General features: G+C 33.4%; 1 protein-coding gene across 1 annotated transcript in view; it reads left to right on the top strand.

Moving 5' to 3' along the window:
• LOC149795197 (palmitoyltransferase ZDHHC16-like) overlaps positions 1–18,135 on the top strand; it is a 52,649-nt gene that overhangs the window by 15,552 nt on the left and 18,962 nt on the right. The window contains exons 4-6 of the mRNA XM_089964934.1: positions 9,944–10,055; positions 12,978–13,111; positions 16,879–16,947. Coding sequence (XP_089821060.1) covers positions 9,944–10,055; positions 12,978–13,111; positions 16,879–16,947 — 315 coding nt within the window. The remainder of the gene's footprint in view (positions 1–9,943; positions 10,056–12,977; positions 13,112–16,878; positions 16,948–18,135) is intronic.

The raw sequence follows: 18,135 nt of genomic DNA, 5'->3' as shown, positions 1-18,135 counted from the left end.
GTAATATGAAATGTAAAGATGGTTTATAACTACTAAAGATATTTCAATGAAATGTTGGCCAGTCATCTGAAATGTAAAGATGGTTTATAACTACTAAAGATATTTCAATGAAATGTTGGCCAGTGATATGAAATGTAAAGATGGTTTATAACTACTAAAGATATTTAAATGAAATGTTGGCCAGTAATCTGAAATGTAAAGATGGTTTATAACTTCTAAAGATATTTAAATGAAATGTTGGCCAGTAATATGAAATGTAAAGATGGTTTATAACTACTAAAGATATTTAAATGAAATGTTGGCCAGTAATATGAAATGTAAAGATGGTTTATAACTACTAAAGATATTTAAATGAAATGTTGGCCAGTGATATGAAATGTAAAGATGGTTTATAACTACTAAAGATATTTAAATGAAATGTTGGCCAGTAATATGAAATGTAAAGATGGTTTATAACTACTAAAGATATTTCAATGAAATGTTGGCCAGTAATCTGAAATGTAAAGATGGTTTATAACTACTAAAGATATTTCAATGAAATGTTGGCCAGTGATATGAAATGTAAAGATGGTTTATAACAAATCGTAACCATATCCTCCGCCACAATGTGAAGGTCACTTCAAGGAAAAATGTAATTATTTGACTTTTATCATTTGTCAGGAGTATAACTTTGAACTGCTGAAGATCGAAGATATTTTAACGGATTGTCACAAGTATCCATTTTCCAGTAGTAAAGGAAAGCTTAACATTAAAGCAGAACAACCAAATGAATCGAACTCATAGTCCAGCTACTGCCAATTGTTTAAAAATAAATGTCTACATTTGATGCAGAATCAATAAATAAGGGCTGTTTGCATGAAATCAATAAAATAAGGGCTGTTTGCATGAAATGTCAGGAAAAATAGTTATTTTGTCTCTTGTTTTCACATAATTTGAAAGAAATTTAATACTAAAATTTGAATAAACAAGTAATCACTTTTAACTGAAATTACCAAAAAGATTTTTAACTTGACAGCCAGATGTTTTTGCTAGGCTACCAGATTGTTATGTTCAGTCTGATTGTCCAGTGGGCAGCCAAGCTTTCTGAAAAAATTTCTGGTTCGTTTGTGAAACTTTAGCCAATTTTAAATCACTTGGAGGTGGTATGTTTTCATGTATCTTAAGTCTTGTATCCTGCCTCACGGACGATTTCATGGGAAGGAAAATATACTTTTATGACTTGTATCCTGCTCTGGAGCATGACTTTGAAGCAGTCAATATATTTTATTGAAATTTTAGTTAGTTTTATATCAGTTTTGTATCCATGTCTAGAGTATGACTTTGAAGCAGTCAAGATATTTTATTGAAATTTTAGTTAGTTTTATATCAGTTTTGTATCCACATCTAGAGTATGACTTTGAAACAGTCAAGATATTTTATTGAAACTTTAGTTAGTTTTATATCAGTTTTGTATCCATGTCTAGAGTATGACTTTGAAACTGAACTTTAACCTGTTTTGTATCATGACTAACAGTTGTAGCTCATACTATGGCCTTGCCTTCTGCCTTATCAATCTATGCCATGACAAGGGAAAATATTAATCAGCGACTTCTGTCCATGTACTTGTATGACTGTTAAACAATGAAAATATTTTAATCAAACTTTAGCATATTATATACACAGCTTGAAATATGGAATTTTTCTCTCACTAACCCACAGGGGATCACCAAAATAAAGTTGTTACATGATCCTACCTGCTAAAATCAAACTGAAGTGAATACAGTTTCTAATTTAACATTTATTATTTGCTAACATCAACTCAAAACAATAATAGCTATATTTTAATGAACAAGACTGTGTAAAATGGAAAGTTCGTGTCCATTTTCTGTATCTGATTTATCCTCAGATCTAGATTTCAAATTTTTTTCTGAGTAATCAACTTTCTGCTTTGATTTCACATGTCCGTTTGCCATTATGTGTAGGGGGCTTGCATTGTATAATTCCAGGGATGATTACGGAAAATATTTACACCCATCAATGAATGAAGTACCCCATGCACATTCATATTTCTCTGAATACTTAGTGCAGAAAGTGCACAACATCACTTCCCCAGCATTTCTAGCATTTTCTTTTTGCCCCATTTCTCTCTCTTTTCATCATCTTATTTCTGTCATGTTAGTGACATCTGCATATTTTGCAAATACTTCCACATTTATAATTGTGAACAGACACTCTCTGGAATGTTTATCAACAACAATATAAATATTAAAAGATATTGTAAGTATAATTTTGGAATATTTGTTGATTTAGCAAATGTGACCTTTTCCAACTGCACTCTCTCTCTCTCTCTCTCTCTATATATATATATATATATATATATATATATAGGCCCCGAGTGGCCGAGTGGTCTAAAGCGCTCTCCGTTATGGATCACTGCCATTTCACCTCTGTCTGCGTGGGTTCGAGTCTTGGATTCGGCCAATGTGGGTATGTAAGAAAGCTTGCCAGTAGCTTCTCGTGGGTCAGTGGTTCTTTCCGGGGTTTTCCTGGCTTCTTCCTCCACCATTAATACTGGCCGCCATGTATAGCCATGCGCTGAAAAATGGCGTTAAATCCTACAAAAACAACAACATATATATATATATATATATATATATATATATATATATATATATATATATATATATATATATATAAGAGGTCTTGGAAATGCTTAACCATGCATATTTGGACACAATTACTCTTACCTGGGACGCAGAAAATCACTTATACAGGAATCCTCCATACGCACACATTTGCCAGATGGCAAATTCAAGGGCTTGTCAGTCCTGCTTCAGCCATCTGCTGAGTGGGAAAATGTGTTGATGAAATGATCATTTTAGCTGTGCTAATATTTACAAGGAGAAAATTCAGTGGCTGAAAAGACCCCGAGATGTACATGTAGTCATTGTAAGAGTACATCTGGAGAACATGACACAATGGATTGGCAGCAAGTTCAAAGGCTTGACTAGCTGCATAGTGGTGGGAAAATTTACTGACATTTACAAAGACTGAATACAGAGGCAGAAAGACCCAGTTATGTACTTCAGTGTAAGAGTACATCAAATGAACAACTTTACCTTTCATTATTGTGTTCATTTCCAAGTGTAGACAAATAAGCAGTGCATGTGACCTCGAAATCAAGACATGTTGACAGTTAGACAAAATGCTGTTTGCAAATTTGGATAAGTATTTTGGGGCAAATTGGCGAAGATTGTAATGAGATTAAACAGTGCTAGAAGTTGCTAGAACTGATATTTCACATTTCACATGGAACACTGTATTTGATACTTAGCTTAGTGCTTGGAGTAAGACATTTCCTTGGTCTGTCATAATTCACTCTCACTTTTAATGGACAAACAAGAGTTATATATCATTGTTGTAGAGAAGTTAGAAAATTAAACTCATTGGCAACCACTGGTTCTGATCATCTGGAAATTTAGCCACTTAGGTATGCCCAATATGCTTCTGGTAGGGGACTGCAAGCTTTGCTGGTGGGACTCCTGTTTTTTTCCAAAATAGGTGTCCTGGACTCATTGTTTAAAATCCTAGTGAGACCTCTGTATAATATACTACTCCCTCAATAACTTGTGCTCTGATAACTCGCAAACCTTTTATAATGTGGGGTTAGTTGTGGATCCCATTATTTTTCTTCACTAGAAAGTTAACAAAGTTTGACCCCTATTTGTTGAAATGAAGAAAATCGTGATCAAAATTGATAACTGAAACCTTGATATATCATTCATTTTTTTGTTTAAAATGGTTGATATGTCCTGGAAATATGAATCAACATAATGAGATTATTAAAAAAAAGTCATTTATTTTGTAAAAATTTCTTTCAAAAAAACATTTTTTTTTACACCCTAAAAAACAGTATGAAACAAAATTTATATCAACAAAAATGTCACTAACGCCTACTTAAGGCAGCACTATAATAATTAAATATCAATTAAATATTTTTTTAACACGTGAAATGCGTGTTTTAGTGTAATAATCATAAATACAATGGGCCTTGCTGTATTCAAACTAGCATGACATCTATGTTCCTGAGCGTTTCTTTGAGAACCTAATTAAGTGTCGATGGTGTTTTGATACCTAATTCGAGTAAGTACTTGTTGTACTGACCTCCTTGTATTACGACATTAATTCCATCTTTTGTATCAAATAAAGGGGTTGAAAAAAATGAGAAGTTAAAAGGCATGCAAATCCAACCTGTGTAAGAGCTAGTGGCCCCAGTCAAGTATTAGGTCAACTCATTTCAAGTGATCACTCGAACTCTGTTAAATTTTTTTTAGTTTGAATGTAATGTAATTAAAGTACCTTAAATTAGCATCCTCATTCACAAATGTGATCAAATATAGCAGGACAAGCAAGGGAAATAAATACTTGATGACATAATATTCTGTTTCACAAATGTCTTATTAATGAGAAGCTAGTTTCAGAGTTTGTAGATAATTTGTAATTATTGAATTGCCGCTCGGAGATTTTCTCATGGATGGGTAGAAGTTTCACTTTCTTGCAGTGGCATCAACATTTTACTAACTGAACAATGTCTTTCAATGATGACGGCTGTTTCATGAACTATATGTTCCATTTTTTTTAATTAAAAGGAATCTTGTTTGAAAATTTTAGTCAGTAGCTAGTCTGGTTCCCTGATTAGTATGCTCCATGAGTTGCATTCCACTATAGCATAAGGATCTGAGAACCAGTTTACTCAACAACAACATACAACAGTAATGTGATACACTGTTTTTGCGTACATGTAACAGTTGTTGAAACTAGTTGGAATAAAGTTAACCATCTCTCAGCAGTTGGGAATTTTGAAAATAAAGGTAATTTTTACATAAAAAGTAATTACTTTGTTAGAAAAATTGCTTTCCTAATGCAATTTTAAAACGAGTATTCAGCCATTAAACAGACCAGTTCACCCCCGTTTGTTGTTTTCTTGATGTCCAGCGAGGATGGCATAATTTTATAATGTTATGGAGGTCACTCGATAACTCACACCCTCACTTATAGTGCAGTTAATATTTTTGGACCCTGTTATGTGTGAGTTATCAAGGAGAAGTGTGTGAGTATGTATGTGTGTGTGTGTATATATATATATATATATATATATATATATATATATATATATATATATATATATATCTATATGGTGACTCTACAAAAGCCCGCAAGACAAATGCATGCAGTCAAAAGCCCGCAGCGACAAATACGCAAAAAACAGAAGCACACAGACATAAGCACACCTAAAAATGTGTGAACATGTTCTTACAATATAATGCATTAAATAAATAAAACATAAATTTGCTAAAAAAATATTGGTTTATTGACTTAGAATGTTTATTACTCTATAAACGGCGGGCTCCCTACACACACATGTTGTGAAATGTTAACAAACCTATTATTGACTTATTAAAATATTGAAACAAAGGAGAATATTGTGCAAAGCTAGCCTGATTTATGTATAAATCATAAGTAGAAATTTTAGATGTTAATGTTATGAGCTAATCTTTGCAATTAATCTTCTAATGGTACTGTTCCATATGTTGGGACCAAAGCCTGGAGATGGTGATTAAGATGAACATACTTTGATTTAGATGCCTCTGATTGTCTGATACCCAAACAAAATTTCACAGATTTCAATTCATAGTGATGTTCTTTACAAAAGTGTTCGATTAGCTTGAATACTGATGGATGATGACAATCTACTGTCTGTTGAAATGAACGATGCCAGGCTTCAACTGAGTTGTTGGTTCGTTGCATGTTGTTGATTACTCAATCTCGGATTTTCCGGAGTTGTAAGCCAAATCTTGGAATCGCACATCAACCTCTTCTTTGTCTACCTATATAGGCATCTTCCCAGTAGTTGACCAATGGTGTCATTTGTAGAGGACAACTATCAACCAAGTCATCGAAAGCTGTAGGAACATAAGTTACTGGAATGCAGCTGAGAGCCAGAATTATTCTGACATGCATTCATAAATTTTCATCATCACGGTATGCAGTTTAAGATTAAAATCTTGAACCTTGCACCACAGATTCTGACCAAGGTGAAATAAACATCCAACCAATCTTGGAAAGACATGATTAGAGGCATTGTGGCTGGTCTTCTCGTAGTCCAACATGATACTTGATGGATTCAGTGTTGGTTGCAATTCTTTCAGTTTTTCTAGGACATGTTCATAGCTCTTTTCTGATTTGTCTGGAAGTAAGACGTACACCAACGGATATGCAGAATTGTCGATCAGTGCTTGTACTGTAAGCACTTGACAGAAGATAGTTGGTGTAACTTTGAATGTGCCATTGATGAACCAGTGATCGTGCTGTTGAAGAAGATTCAAATTCAATGCTGTTCCAAACATAAAAATTTGTCTTTCATCATCTTCACCAGAATCCCACAGCACAAAATCTTCGTTTCTTGTTGTCTGTTGAAGTGTATTTAGAATGACGATATCAGCAGCTTAATTCACCGGACCGTAAGGAACTGCATGTTGCTTTCGTTGTCGTTGAATTGTCCTTTGAAATGCTGTATACTTAGGAAGATGACTGGCTACTTCCAAGGAAACTCCAGCTGTGCTTTGTTGGATGATTTGTCATACGTATTTATAACATTTTTGAACAGACCACATGCATTGCCAATTAACACTCTTCACTGGTCAATTATTGCCGATCGACCGAGGGTTAAATTTATTTATAATTGACTGAAACAAGAATGAGTGGGAAAGGTTGAGCAGACACCTTAAAGCTCAGTCTTACAGTCTTCTTTACAATATAACTGTGTGGATCAATTAACTTAAATGGTTGAGAAGACAGAGAAGTTGACATTGCTTAGAATTAATGTACTATGAGAAAAAGTTAGTTGATCCACACAGTTAAATTGTAAAGAAGACCATACAGATTACTTGTGCATATTGTCTTCTCAGTTAACATTATTATATTGTCATCTCAGTTAACCTTTTTTATTGTCTTCTCAACCATATTTTTGTATACATGCATGCTTTTGTCTTGTGCTTATTTATTGGGTTGTTTATCATTGAACGCAGTTGTCGCTGTGCTTATGTCAGCGCTGTTTTGTCTTGCGTGCTTTTGTTACGATGCCATATATATATATATATATATATATATATATATATATATATATATATATATATATATATATATATAAAATTTAAAGTGATTTCAGGGCTTCCATTAGTGTGATATTTTATGGAGTCCTTAGGACCCAAATATTTTAATTTTATTGGGGTTTTACAAGATGTTAAAGGGTCCCACTTCCAAGTTTCTAGAATAAGAACAGGTAGAGATGTATAGACTCTCATGAGCTCTTTTCATCATCATGCTTGCAGTAACTAAGTTCACATTCTCCCTTGCATGCGTGTGTTAAAATGCATGCCAGCATCTGTGATCAGTTTTTCCTGGTCAAAGTCAGGGCACCTGCTTTTAGCTATGATGAACATTTCATTTTCAAAAGTGTGTACTTTGAGGCTTTACTGGGATTTTAAAACTAGGAATCCAGATTCCTATTTTGGTAAAAATAGGAGTCCAACTGGCAAAATTTGCAATCCCTTGTCAGAAGCATGCTGGGCATTATTGAAATCCTTTGAAATGAGAGACCTGGTCGCAAAGATTTTGTGAACATTTTTTTATTATTTCGTGCACGTTTTTATTTCCCCATGAATTACTTCATCCCTTGGTAGCTTCTACTAGCCTTCATAATTCTCTCACTCAGACCAAAATCTAGGCCACTTTAAGTACATATACATGTGCCATGCAAATGACAATTATAGATCCAAATGCTACTGGTGACTATGAATGTCAAAGTGAACTATTTAGTGACAAATGTTTGTTTACAGTGGAATATAGATCAAATGAGAACAATTTTCATATATGTTATCTGTGTCTTCTTGCAGGATGTGACCACAAATGGTAGTAACATTTATTTTCGTAGGGTTTATTTTCCAGTCCTTCATTTCGAGATCACATGCACTACTTATTAGGCTGCACTTGGAAATGAATGCAATGCATAATTAATGAGCATGGCCCCAATTCTAAATGTTGTTTGGCAGACCTGAATAAAAGTGTAAGTTTAGCACAGTCAGAGAAAGCCTTGTGCATAATACATGTATTGGACTATTGTTGATGTAGTATTTCAAAAAGGGGTGTGTATGGACGAATCCCGCATAAGTGATTTTCTGTGTCCCAGATAAAAAGTTTACATCTAAATATGTGTGATAAAGCATCGCATTACCAGGGATGGTCCTGGCTTTTAAAAAGCTGTCGCCGAAAAAATCGCCAACCTCAATATTTTGTCGCCAATTTTCAAAAAGTGTCGCCAGAACAAGTAGTGTACATTTTTCCAAGTGTTGATTTAGTCTATTAATGTAACAGGCAATGAAAATTACAAAAGATGGGTTAGTTAATACTTTAATTACAACAAGCATTAACAAAATGTTACAAAGTGTTACTTGAAGATCCGTCGCGATTTTAGGGCTGCCCACTTGTTGAATGCAGTTTCAAAGTCTAATTTTTCACATCTGTACATGCTGATTCTCATTAAATTCTCAAGAGATGAGATGCAGAGTTTATTTCTGATGTCAGTTTTTATGAGGTTCATCTTACTGAATCCACGTTCACAGTCTAAAATGCTGACAGGTGGCACCAGTAGTCTCTCAGCAGCCCCCCCCCCCATGGCTAGCTTCACAAAGCTTGTAGTGAATTGCTTCCTAAATCCCAAGAATGATCACTGAATGCTGTATAAATTTTCTCAACAAGCAAAATAGGGTCTCCATTCCCACAAATGAAACTTACACGAATCAACACCTGGCAATATTGGACTGTATATATAAGCATAAATTCACACCCAATTTAGGGATTCTTTCACTCCTGTATTATCAGAAATAAATAATTATTATTACTTATGCAAAACTGTTTTTTTGCTATTTCTTATTGCGGAGTTTAAATCTCTGCAGCCGTAACACGGATTGATGGCAAAAGGAAAAGATCAATGAGTAAAATGCTGCACTGGTGACAGATATAATTGTGATTGAGATTTTTTCCATTTGCTTTGTATTTATACACAGTAGTCGGTACTTCAAAGGTTATCAGTTTTCTATGAAGGTTCAGCAAAACTATTGTATTGGTATATGTAAAAAAAACAAAAACAATGGAAGGATTAGCCATTCAATTAATTGTATCTGTTCTATTCGTGTCTTCAGAAGTCGGTCAGTTGTAGGTATAGTTCGGTAGCATCATTGACTGTATCACGGCATACAGTACTCAGCCCAGGTGTCAGCATAAGCAGATTAGGATGTAACAATGCACTGTAAAGATGGGGTTGTCAAACCAGACATAGGATCGTTTGTGTAACAGATTGATTCCAATGCATTGCTTAATCAACTTTGTGGCTTCCTTTCGTTCTCCCTTTTAATTTATCCAGACCAGATCCATGATTTTATGTACAAATTAAATAACCAAAAAGTCTGTCGCCAAAAAAATCACCAGATGGGATATTTTTGTCACCAATAAGGAAATAAAATCGCAATTTGTGACATTGGCGAAGCCCAGGATGATCCCTGCATTACATATGTCTGTATACCTACAGTTGAGTGCAAAACAGGAAGAATATGGAACAGGGAACCATACTATATTATGAAGACACAAGGTGATGTTTGCTCGAGAAACCTTGACCTTTTCTGTAAGCCACAGAATTTTAATTTGTCCGACAGGACTGTCAAGAATGGGTTTTAATGCATCATTTTTAATTTTGTTGCATCAGGAACGTACATTTGTGAATTATCAGAAGCCCTGGATTTAAACAAAATAATAGTAAATCTCTGGATAAAATGTAAATTAACTAATGAAATTTCCAAATAAATTTTGATTTGCAATACATGTACATGTACTATGTTTCATTTTTCAGAATGTTCCTGAAGTGGTATCCATATGTAAAAAGTGTATTTCCCCCAAACCTCCACGGACACATCACTGTACTGTATGCAAGAAATGTATTCTCAAAATGGATCACCATTGTCATATCCTTACTCTAGTATCAATAGTCGTGGAGACAGTGGTCTTGTTATCAGTAATATAGATACAGTCATCTTGTTAATCAATAGTGTCAATACAGTCATCTTGTTAATTAATAGTGTTGATACAGTCATCTTGTTAATTAATAGTGTTGATACAGTCATCTTGTTAATTAATAGTGTCAGTATAGTCATCTTGTTAATTAATAGTGTCGATACAGTCATCTTGTTAATTGTGTTGATAAAGTCATCTTGTTAATTAATAGTGTCAATACAGTCATCTTGTTAATCAGTAGTGTCGATATAGTCATCTTGTTAATCAATAATGTCAATATAGTCATCTTGTTAATTGATAGTATTGATACAGTCATCTTGTTAATTAATAGTCAATATAGTCATCTTGTAAATTAATAGTGTTGATACAGTTATCTTGTTAATTAATAGTGTCAATATAGTCATCTTGTTAATTAATAGTGTTGATACAGTCATCTTGTTAATTAATAGTGTCAGTATAGTCATCTTGTTAATTAATAGTGTTGATACAGTCATCTTGGTAATTAATAGTGTTGATAAAGTCATCTTGTTAATTAATAGTGTTGATACAGTCAACTTGTTAATTAATAGTGTTGATAAAGTCATCTTGTTATTAATAGTGTTGATATAGTCATCTTATTAATCAGTATTGTCAGTATAGTCATCTTGTTAATTAATATTGTCGATATAGTCATCTTGTTAATATCAATGTCGATAAAGTCATCTTGTTATATAATAGGTTAAATACAGTCATCTTGTTAATTAATAGTGTTGATACAGTCATCTTGTTAATCAGCCTTCTTTATCAAACTATTGAAGGTGATGAATTTGTATGATTTATCGAAGTAATTAATTAATCTGATTAATCAAAGTAATGAATTATATTTATTTATGAAAGTAATGAATTGTCATTATTTATCAAAGTCATGAATTGTCATGATTTATCAAAGTCATGAATTGTCATGATTTATCAAGGTCATGAATTGTTATATGTATCAAAGTCATGAATTGTTACATGTATCAAAGTCATGTTTTATTTCAGTGTGCATCTTGATAACATTTTTCTATTCAGGACTTGATATGGTATTTCAGTTCATTACAGTCAAGAATCAGAATGATTTTTCAGATTCATGGATTGTAATTATCAGTTATATGAATTGAAGTGTTTTACAAGTGTAATAAATTAGGATAATTTATCACAGTTTTGGATGGTACCATTTATTAGTCATGAATTGGAAGCATTAATGAGTAATGTATTGACATGATTGATCAAAGTCACAAATTGGCATGATTAATGAAAGTCATGAATTGGCATGATTAATCAAAGTCTCAAATTTGCATCATTAATTAAAGGCATGAATTGGCATGATTATTCAAAATCATAAATTGGAATGATCAATTAAAGTCACTAATTTGCATGATTCATCAAACATGATTCAGAATAATATATATGTCATGAATTTAAGTGAATTATTATTAGTCATGATTCAGAATGATTATGAAGTCAGGAATTGGAATGATTTATAAAAGATCATTGAAAATTTAATCTTTGTGAGTCCAAAGGGATAACTTAACATGCTTTAGTTTTGCTATTATGTATTTGGTGTTATGATTTTTTTAACGCACTTGTGGAGTCAACAATGATCAAAATTGGGTGTATTAATTACCAATATATGCCAGTAAACATATTTGTGTCGGAATATTACATCTCAGGTTCATACAAAATATTGGCAGCAACTGAAAAATAGCTGATATTGTCTATATCAAGCTCTGTCTATATTACATCTAAATACTTTTGATTTATGATGCCTGACATCATGCAAAGCACATGCTGTTAGTTGAGTGGCAAATGGAAGGGGAGTATCCATACGTTTGCTTCAGATTTTGCATCTGTACAAACATCTGTTTGTATATGGAATGTTTGCTTAATACACATTTTTGATGGTCATATTTTTTAGTATGACATAATTACTGAGTTCACCATGAAAACAGGTGTACAGATTATTGCAGGTTGTAAATTACTGATGATTTCCTAAAGTCTAGGGTTCAAACAGGTAAATGCTTAATTATTGTAATAACTGCAACAAACATTATGTGAAAGAAAATCATAAAGTTATTGAATACAGCCACATCCTTTAAAATCCAGTTTCTTTCTGAGTGTATGTGGTGTGGTATGTGTAGGTAGCCTGAGTGTATATATAGTGGTGTGGTATGTGTAGGTAGCCTGAGTGTATATATAGTGGTGTGGTATGTGTAGGTAGCCTGAGTATATATATATGTAGTGGTGTGGTATGTGTAGGTAGCTTGAGTGTATATATATAGTGGTGTGGTATGTGTAGGTAGCCTGAGTGTATATATATAGTGGTGCGGTATGTGTAGGTAGCTTGTGATTGCCATATTGATGAAGACACTGTAACTGAAAATGATGAACTCATTAAAGAATGGTTTCATTGTTTCAAATTTTGCAGCAAGTTTATTTTTTTATACAAAAGTTAACATTTTAAATTATACAATTAAACTGGTTTTCCACATTTGTCAGAAAGGAGTAACTTTCATAAACTATGTACTTTTTGTAAAATTGTTTTTGTTCCATAACACTCCTGTCTACGTAAACTTGGAGAACTCACACCTTGGTAGGGATATATGAAAGCTTTTGAAAATGTCATGTATTTCATTAAAAACCATTATTCCTTTTTTCAACCAGGATGAGATTACAGAATATAAATTTTGATGTTTTTTTCTTCTTTTCATTCTTTCAGAATTATTTAAAACATAATATCTAGGTGAAATATCTGTTTGATTGATGTATGGTAGTTATGTCCTAGTTTCTAAGTTAAGAATTTATATGTCAGAGAGTTTAATCTTTTGTTGTTTGCCTCCTTAACTTTTATCCAGCTTGGTTAAACAACTGTGTGGGTCATTACAATCATCGTTACTTCTACCTGTTCTGTGTTTACATGTGGTGGGGAACCATTTATGTCAGCTGGGTTGGGTATGAACTCTTCAAGCAACACTTTTATGGGACTACGGTAAGCATGTCCAGCAACTTTCATACCACAGTTGAGTTTATTATTATTTATCATGTATATAATATTTATACGTAAAACATGCCTTGATTGAACTACAACATGCAAAGAAAATCCACTTGCCCGATAGTATTTATGTGTGGTGACTGACGAAAGGCAAGTAGCTTCTTCAAGACGCTCTTCTGATTGGAAGAGTATTTTAATTAGATTCAGTATTATGTACAGCGTAAAAAGTCCAAGTCACTTGCCCTATAGGACAAGTAGCCAACCAAGAAGTTTTCAAGCTCCTTAGACAGAGAATTCCTTTTTCCAGGACCTAAATTGTCTAGTATTATCATTTTGTGAAATTGGATTAGCAGTTTTATAAAAATTGATTTCTGTTTCCGTTGAGCATTATTTTTAGTTACTTGCATTGCGTATCAATTTCAGCTGATGGATTATCCATTCATCTGTCTCTCCATCTGTATCTGTCTCAACCCATCTGGCATCAGCACTCAAGTTAGGGTTTGTATTTAGGTCATTTGTTTCAGGTATTATCGCTTGTAATGTCACACACATTGGTATTAGTGTCACACACATTGCTATTAGTGTTGCACACATTGGTGTCTATATAGATCAGGTGAAGAGCTTGGCTTTTCAGTGAAAATTAAGTCACAGTGACCAATATTTTGTGGTCTGGTGATATTAGTTAACCTTTGCATTTAGCTCATTTTTTTATGCATCATTGCCTCTGGAGTAAAATGCAACACTCTTATTAATTTGCCGTGGTAAGTTATCAACTCACTGACAACTTAAAAGCATCTCATTTTCTCCCTCAAACTTTTCAGACAGATAAAAAATATGGATGATTTCTAAATTTACTTTATTTAGCAAAAGAAGCAGATGTGACTGACAGTGGATGGAGTGTTCTGTGTATTAATAATTATAAAATGGAGTTTTATTCAGTCACAATACAGTGCGATGTCGCCAAGTAGTTTATCATGGGACTTAAAAATGCTCTCTTATCAGGTTATATGTACATTTTGATGGATTCAGTTCTTTTGTTCTGCAAGTGTAATTCAAGCTAGGAAGCTGTACATGTCACTGGACATACTTGCTAGGATATGGAAGGGAGGCAACTCCTACTTTGTTGTTGTTTGTATATGTGAGTACAGCATGTCATTTTGATTATAATATTTAAAAATAAATGTAATTGATTTAACTTCTTCATACTTCATATCCATACATTTTAATATCCCAGAAAAATAGATACATATCTATTACATCAACATCAGTTGGTAATCCCCCCAAACTGTTTACCAGATTTTGATTCTGCTTAGCTATCTTGTGGCTGTGCTTTTGGACCCCATTGCTTGTGACTTATGGGGGGGAGGAGAGTTGTAACTTGGTATGTAATCACATCAGACAGAGTACTGAAGGCACATCTTGCATACTTATTAAAGCTTTGCAGTCTCACCATATTACCATTGCTTGCTTTCTTGTTTCTTTTTCCTTTTTTCAAAATATGTCACTGGAATACAATTTAATAAATCCTGGACCAGCAGAACTTTGTACAAACAACAAACAACAAATTTATCTGCATGAAACTTGTACAGATATTTGTTTTTGTGTTGTATGCAATCAAATTCATACTGCAGTGGTGGAAAATCATAGGTCGCAGTGTCCCAGTGTTGACTAAAGAGTGTAGTACATAATGCAGCCAACTCCAGACAGTATAGATCCTGATCTGCCTTCACATAAAGTAGTGGCTGATTAGGTTTTCTACATTGTTTGTTTTGTTTATTGTTCTTGAACAATGTGGACCCAGGTCTGTTGGTGCATTATGTGACAGTATATATGGATATACATTGTTTGTTTTTCTTATTATTGCTCTTGAACACGATATATCCACATCTGCTTGTGCATTATGTGACAGCATATATGGATATACATTGTTTCTTTTTCTTATTATTGCTCTTGAACACGATATACCCACATCTGCTTGTGCATTATGTGACAGCATATATGGATATACATTGTTTCTTTTTCTTATTATTGCTCTTGAACACGATATATCCACATCTGCTTGTGCATTATTTTCTTATTATTGCTCTTGAACACGATATACCCACATCTGCTTGTGCATTATGTGACAGCATATATGGATATACATTGTTTTTCTTATTATTGCTCTTGAACATGATATACCCACATCTGCTTGTGCATTATTTGATGGCAAATATGGATATAACCTCTCCCTCAATAATATCTGCTCCGATAGCCTAGTGGTTAGAGTGTCCGCCTCGGATGCGGGAGGTTGTGGGTTTGATCCCTGGCCGAGTCATACCAAAGACTTACAAAAATGGTACTAACAGCAGCCTTGCTTCCCACTCAGCATTAACAGGTTAGTGTTAGGACTGGTCGACCTGGTGTCAGGATAATGTGAATGGGTGGGACATTATGCTACATGTCTGCGGCATGATGCCCCAGTGCTAGACATTTCTGTATACTGTCACACTGCAGACATTGCAGCGATATGACTAAAAAATTATTAAAGCTACATTAAAAATCCAAATCACACACACACACACACACACACACTCTCCTTCAAAAAGAAGCAGTGGGGTTGATAAATATTGACCATAGCAGAAGCAAACAACTAAATCCTCAATATGTTTGCATTAGTTTATTCATCATAATATAAATGCTGTCAAAACCAACGTGGCTGGGTTGTTCCTTGCCTGGTACCTGGCAAAATTTTCCTACCCATCCATCTCTACTACTGACAGTTTTGAAGATATGTTACCTAACTATTTTCTTTTTATTTAAGTTAAATTTGCTTTATATCATCCGATGGGACTCTTATTCATTCTTGTATATCACTTATATTTGAGATGTTTATACAGTACTATTTTAGAAAGACAAGGGAGGAGACAAACCCTTAATGAACTGATTTTGCAGGTCACACTGTGTTACTTAATAAAAGTTCGATGGTTATTTAGCTTAAATATTTTACTCTTCATGGCATCAGCCTAGTCTGCTTAATTTTCTGCCATGGAATACTGAAAACCCATTTTCCAACATTAAAACAACCCTTGCAATGGTCACAATGACCAGTTATGATGATGCAGTTCACTGACTTGTTTATTGCATTCTGATTTTAAGCTGAAATGATTCACAATTGGAAGATATTTTTTACTGTGATTTTCCTAATGAATAGGCAATTTTTAGTGTGTAAGTTCTAAATACATGACCAGACTCTGCATTTCTTATCAGTGGAGAATGTAGTAATATTTTGTATAAGAATTTAAAAACATTTGATGGGTTGGTGGTTGGATGCATAGACATGTTCTCTGACACCGAGAGATTGAGCTGAGTCTGCTACTTTAAGTACTCAAATCCTTAATGAAGTACTTGTTGCATCCCTAAATTAGGTGAGCAGTCTCAGCCCTACTTGGGTCGCTTGTTGCTTCTTAAAATAGTTTAAACTTTATAAAATTTAAAAAAAATTGGATTATGAACACTGAAATTACATTCTTTAAAGATGTATGCAGATTTGACTTCAGTTTCATTTTTTTAGCAGTTGGTAGACATGGATAAGGGTTGTTAAGAATTTCTGCATTGTGATGAAACTCATTATTGGTATGCATGAGTACTTTAAGGATGGGCCATTCACTGTAATGTAAAGTTAGTCTCTTGTTTCCAGATGTGAAATAGTTTCCATAAAATTTAGCTGGAACAGTTTAAGGATATATATTTTGTTACCGCCTTGACATTTTTTCTGTTTGCAGCCAACCGTATTCCCTGCAGTCTTGTATCCACTAAATGCATTGTATGATGTAATCTATGGCAGAAAGGAGGTAATATGTGTTTGCTCTATAAATATTCTTATTCTGACATGTCTTCAAAAGAATTAACAAAAATTCCTTCAAACTATAGAATATATTGCTGAACAGTGCTAAATTATTATAGGATCTTTGAAAAGTTGATGTTTTTGTTGATTAAATGAAATCAGCATAAATAATTGAAAATGAAATGTTATTAATTCCACTATTGTACCTTTGTTCTTTCATTTTTGTTGAGTCATTTGTTTAAAGTAATGATTTATAATACAGGTAGGAAAATAGCATTTAAGATGATAGACTTTCAATTTCAAAATCCTTTTTCTGATTTCAGCATGTAACAAAATTGTTCATTAAGAAAGCCATCTATGTGTTGGTGTACTTCCTGATACTATCTTAATACTATACCTTTCTCTCTCGACAACTCATTCTCAGATCACTCGTGAACCCCCATTATGTGGGGTCAGATATGGATCCCATTTTTTTCTCTGAACACTACCAAAAGAATTGGTCCCTATATGTTGAACATGAAGAAAACCTCAATCAAAACAACTTTGATATAGTACTCATTTATTCACCAAAAAATGTTTGTTTGTGCTGGGAAAATTAAATCACATCAACTAATTCACAGCTTTTAATAAGACATTATTTATTTTGTTAAATTTTCTTTACCCAAAATATTACCAGTACACTATAAAAAACAATATTCAATGAAATTTTGATCCATGAAAATGTCAGTAATGCCTACTTATGACACCAATTAAATATCAATTAAATAAGTTTTGGGAAGTGAAATTTGTGTTTAAGTCCTATCTTTTAATTCATTTTCAGTGTAATCATCATAAATATGATATTCCCTCTTGTATTCCAGTGTGAAAAATGTCACTCTGCCATCCATGAGCATTTTATGTGAGAACTATAAGTGCCAAGTGTGCTTTGATCTTTGTTTTGCAGAAGTGTTTATTGTATTGTTACAATCAGTTAAAAGTAGACCTGCTTTGTATTATCACATGAATCATGTCTTTTGCAATAAATCAATTACATGGGTGGAATAAAGAAAAGTTCAAGATATGGAAATTCTACCTGCATAAGAGCTTGCATTCATGGTCATGTGTCAGGTCAACACATTTCTGTTGACTAATAGAACACTGTTGTAAATAACATAATTAAAGTATCAAACAATCAGTTTTTTATACTACTAAGTTG

Source organism: Sinohyriopsis cumingii, chromosome 7 (genome assembly GCF_028554795.1).
Source record: "Sinohyriopsis cumingii isolate HCF-2022 chromosome 7, ASM2855479v2, whole genome shotgun sequence".
NCBI lineage: Eukaryota > Metazoa > Mollusca > Bivalvia > Unionida > Unionidae > Sinohyriopsis > Sinohyriopsis cumingii.
This window is presented reverse-complemented; position numbering and strand designations above follow the sequence as displayed.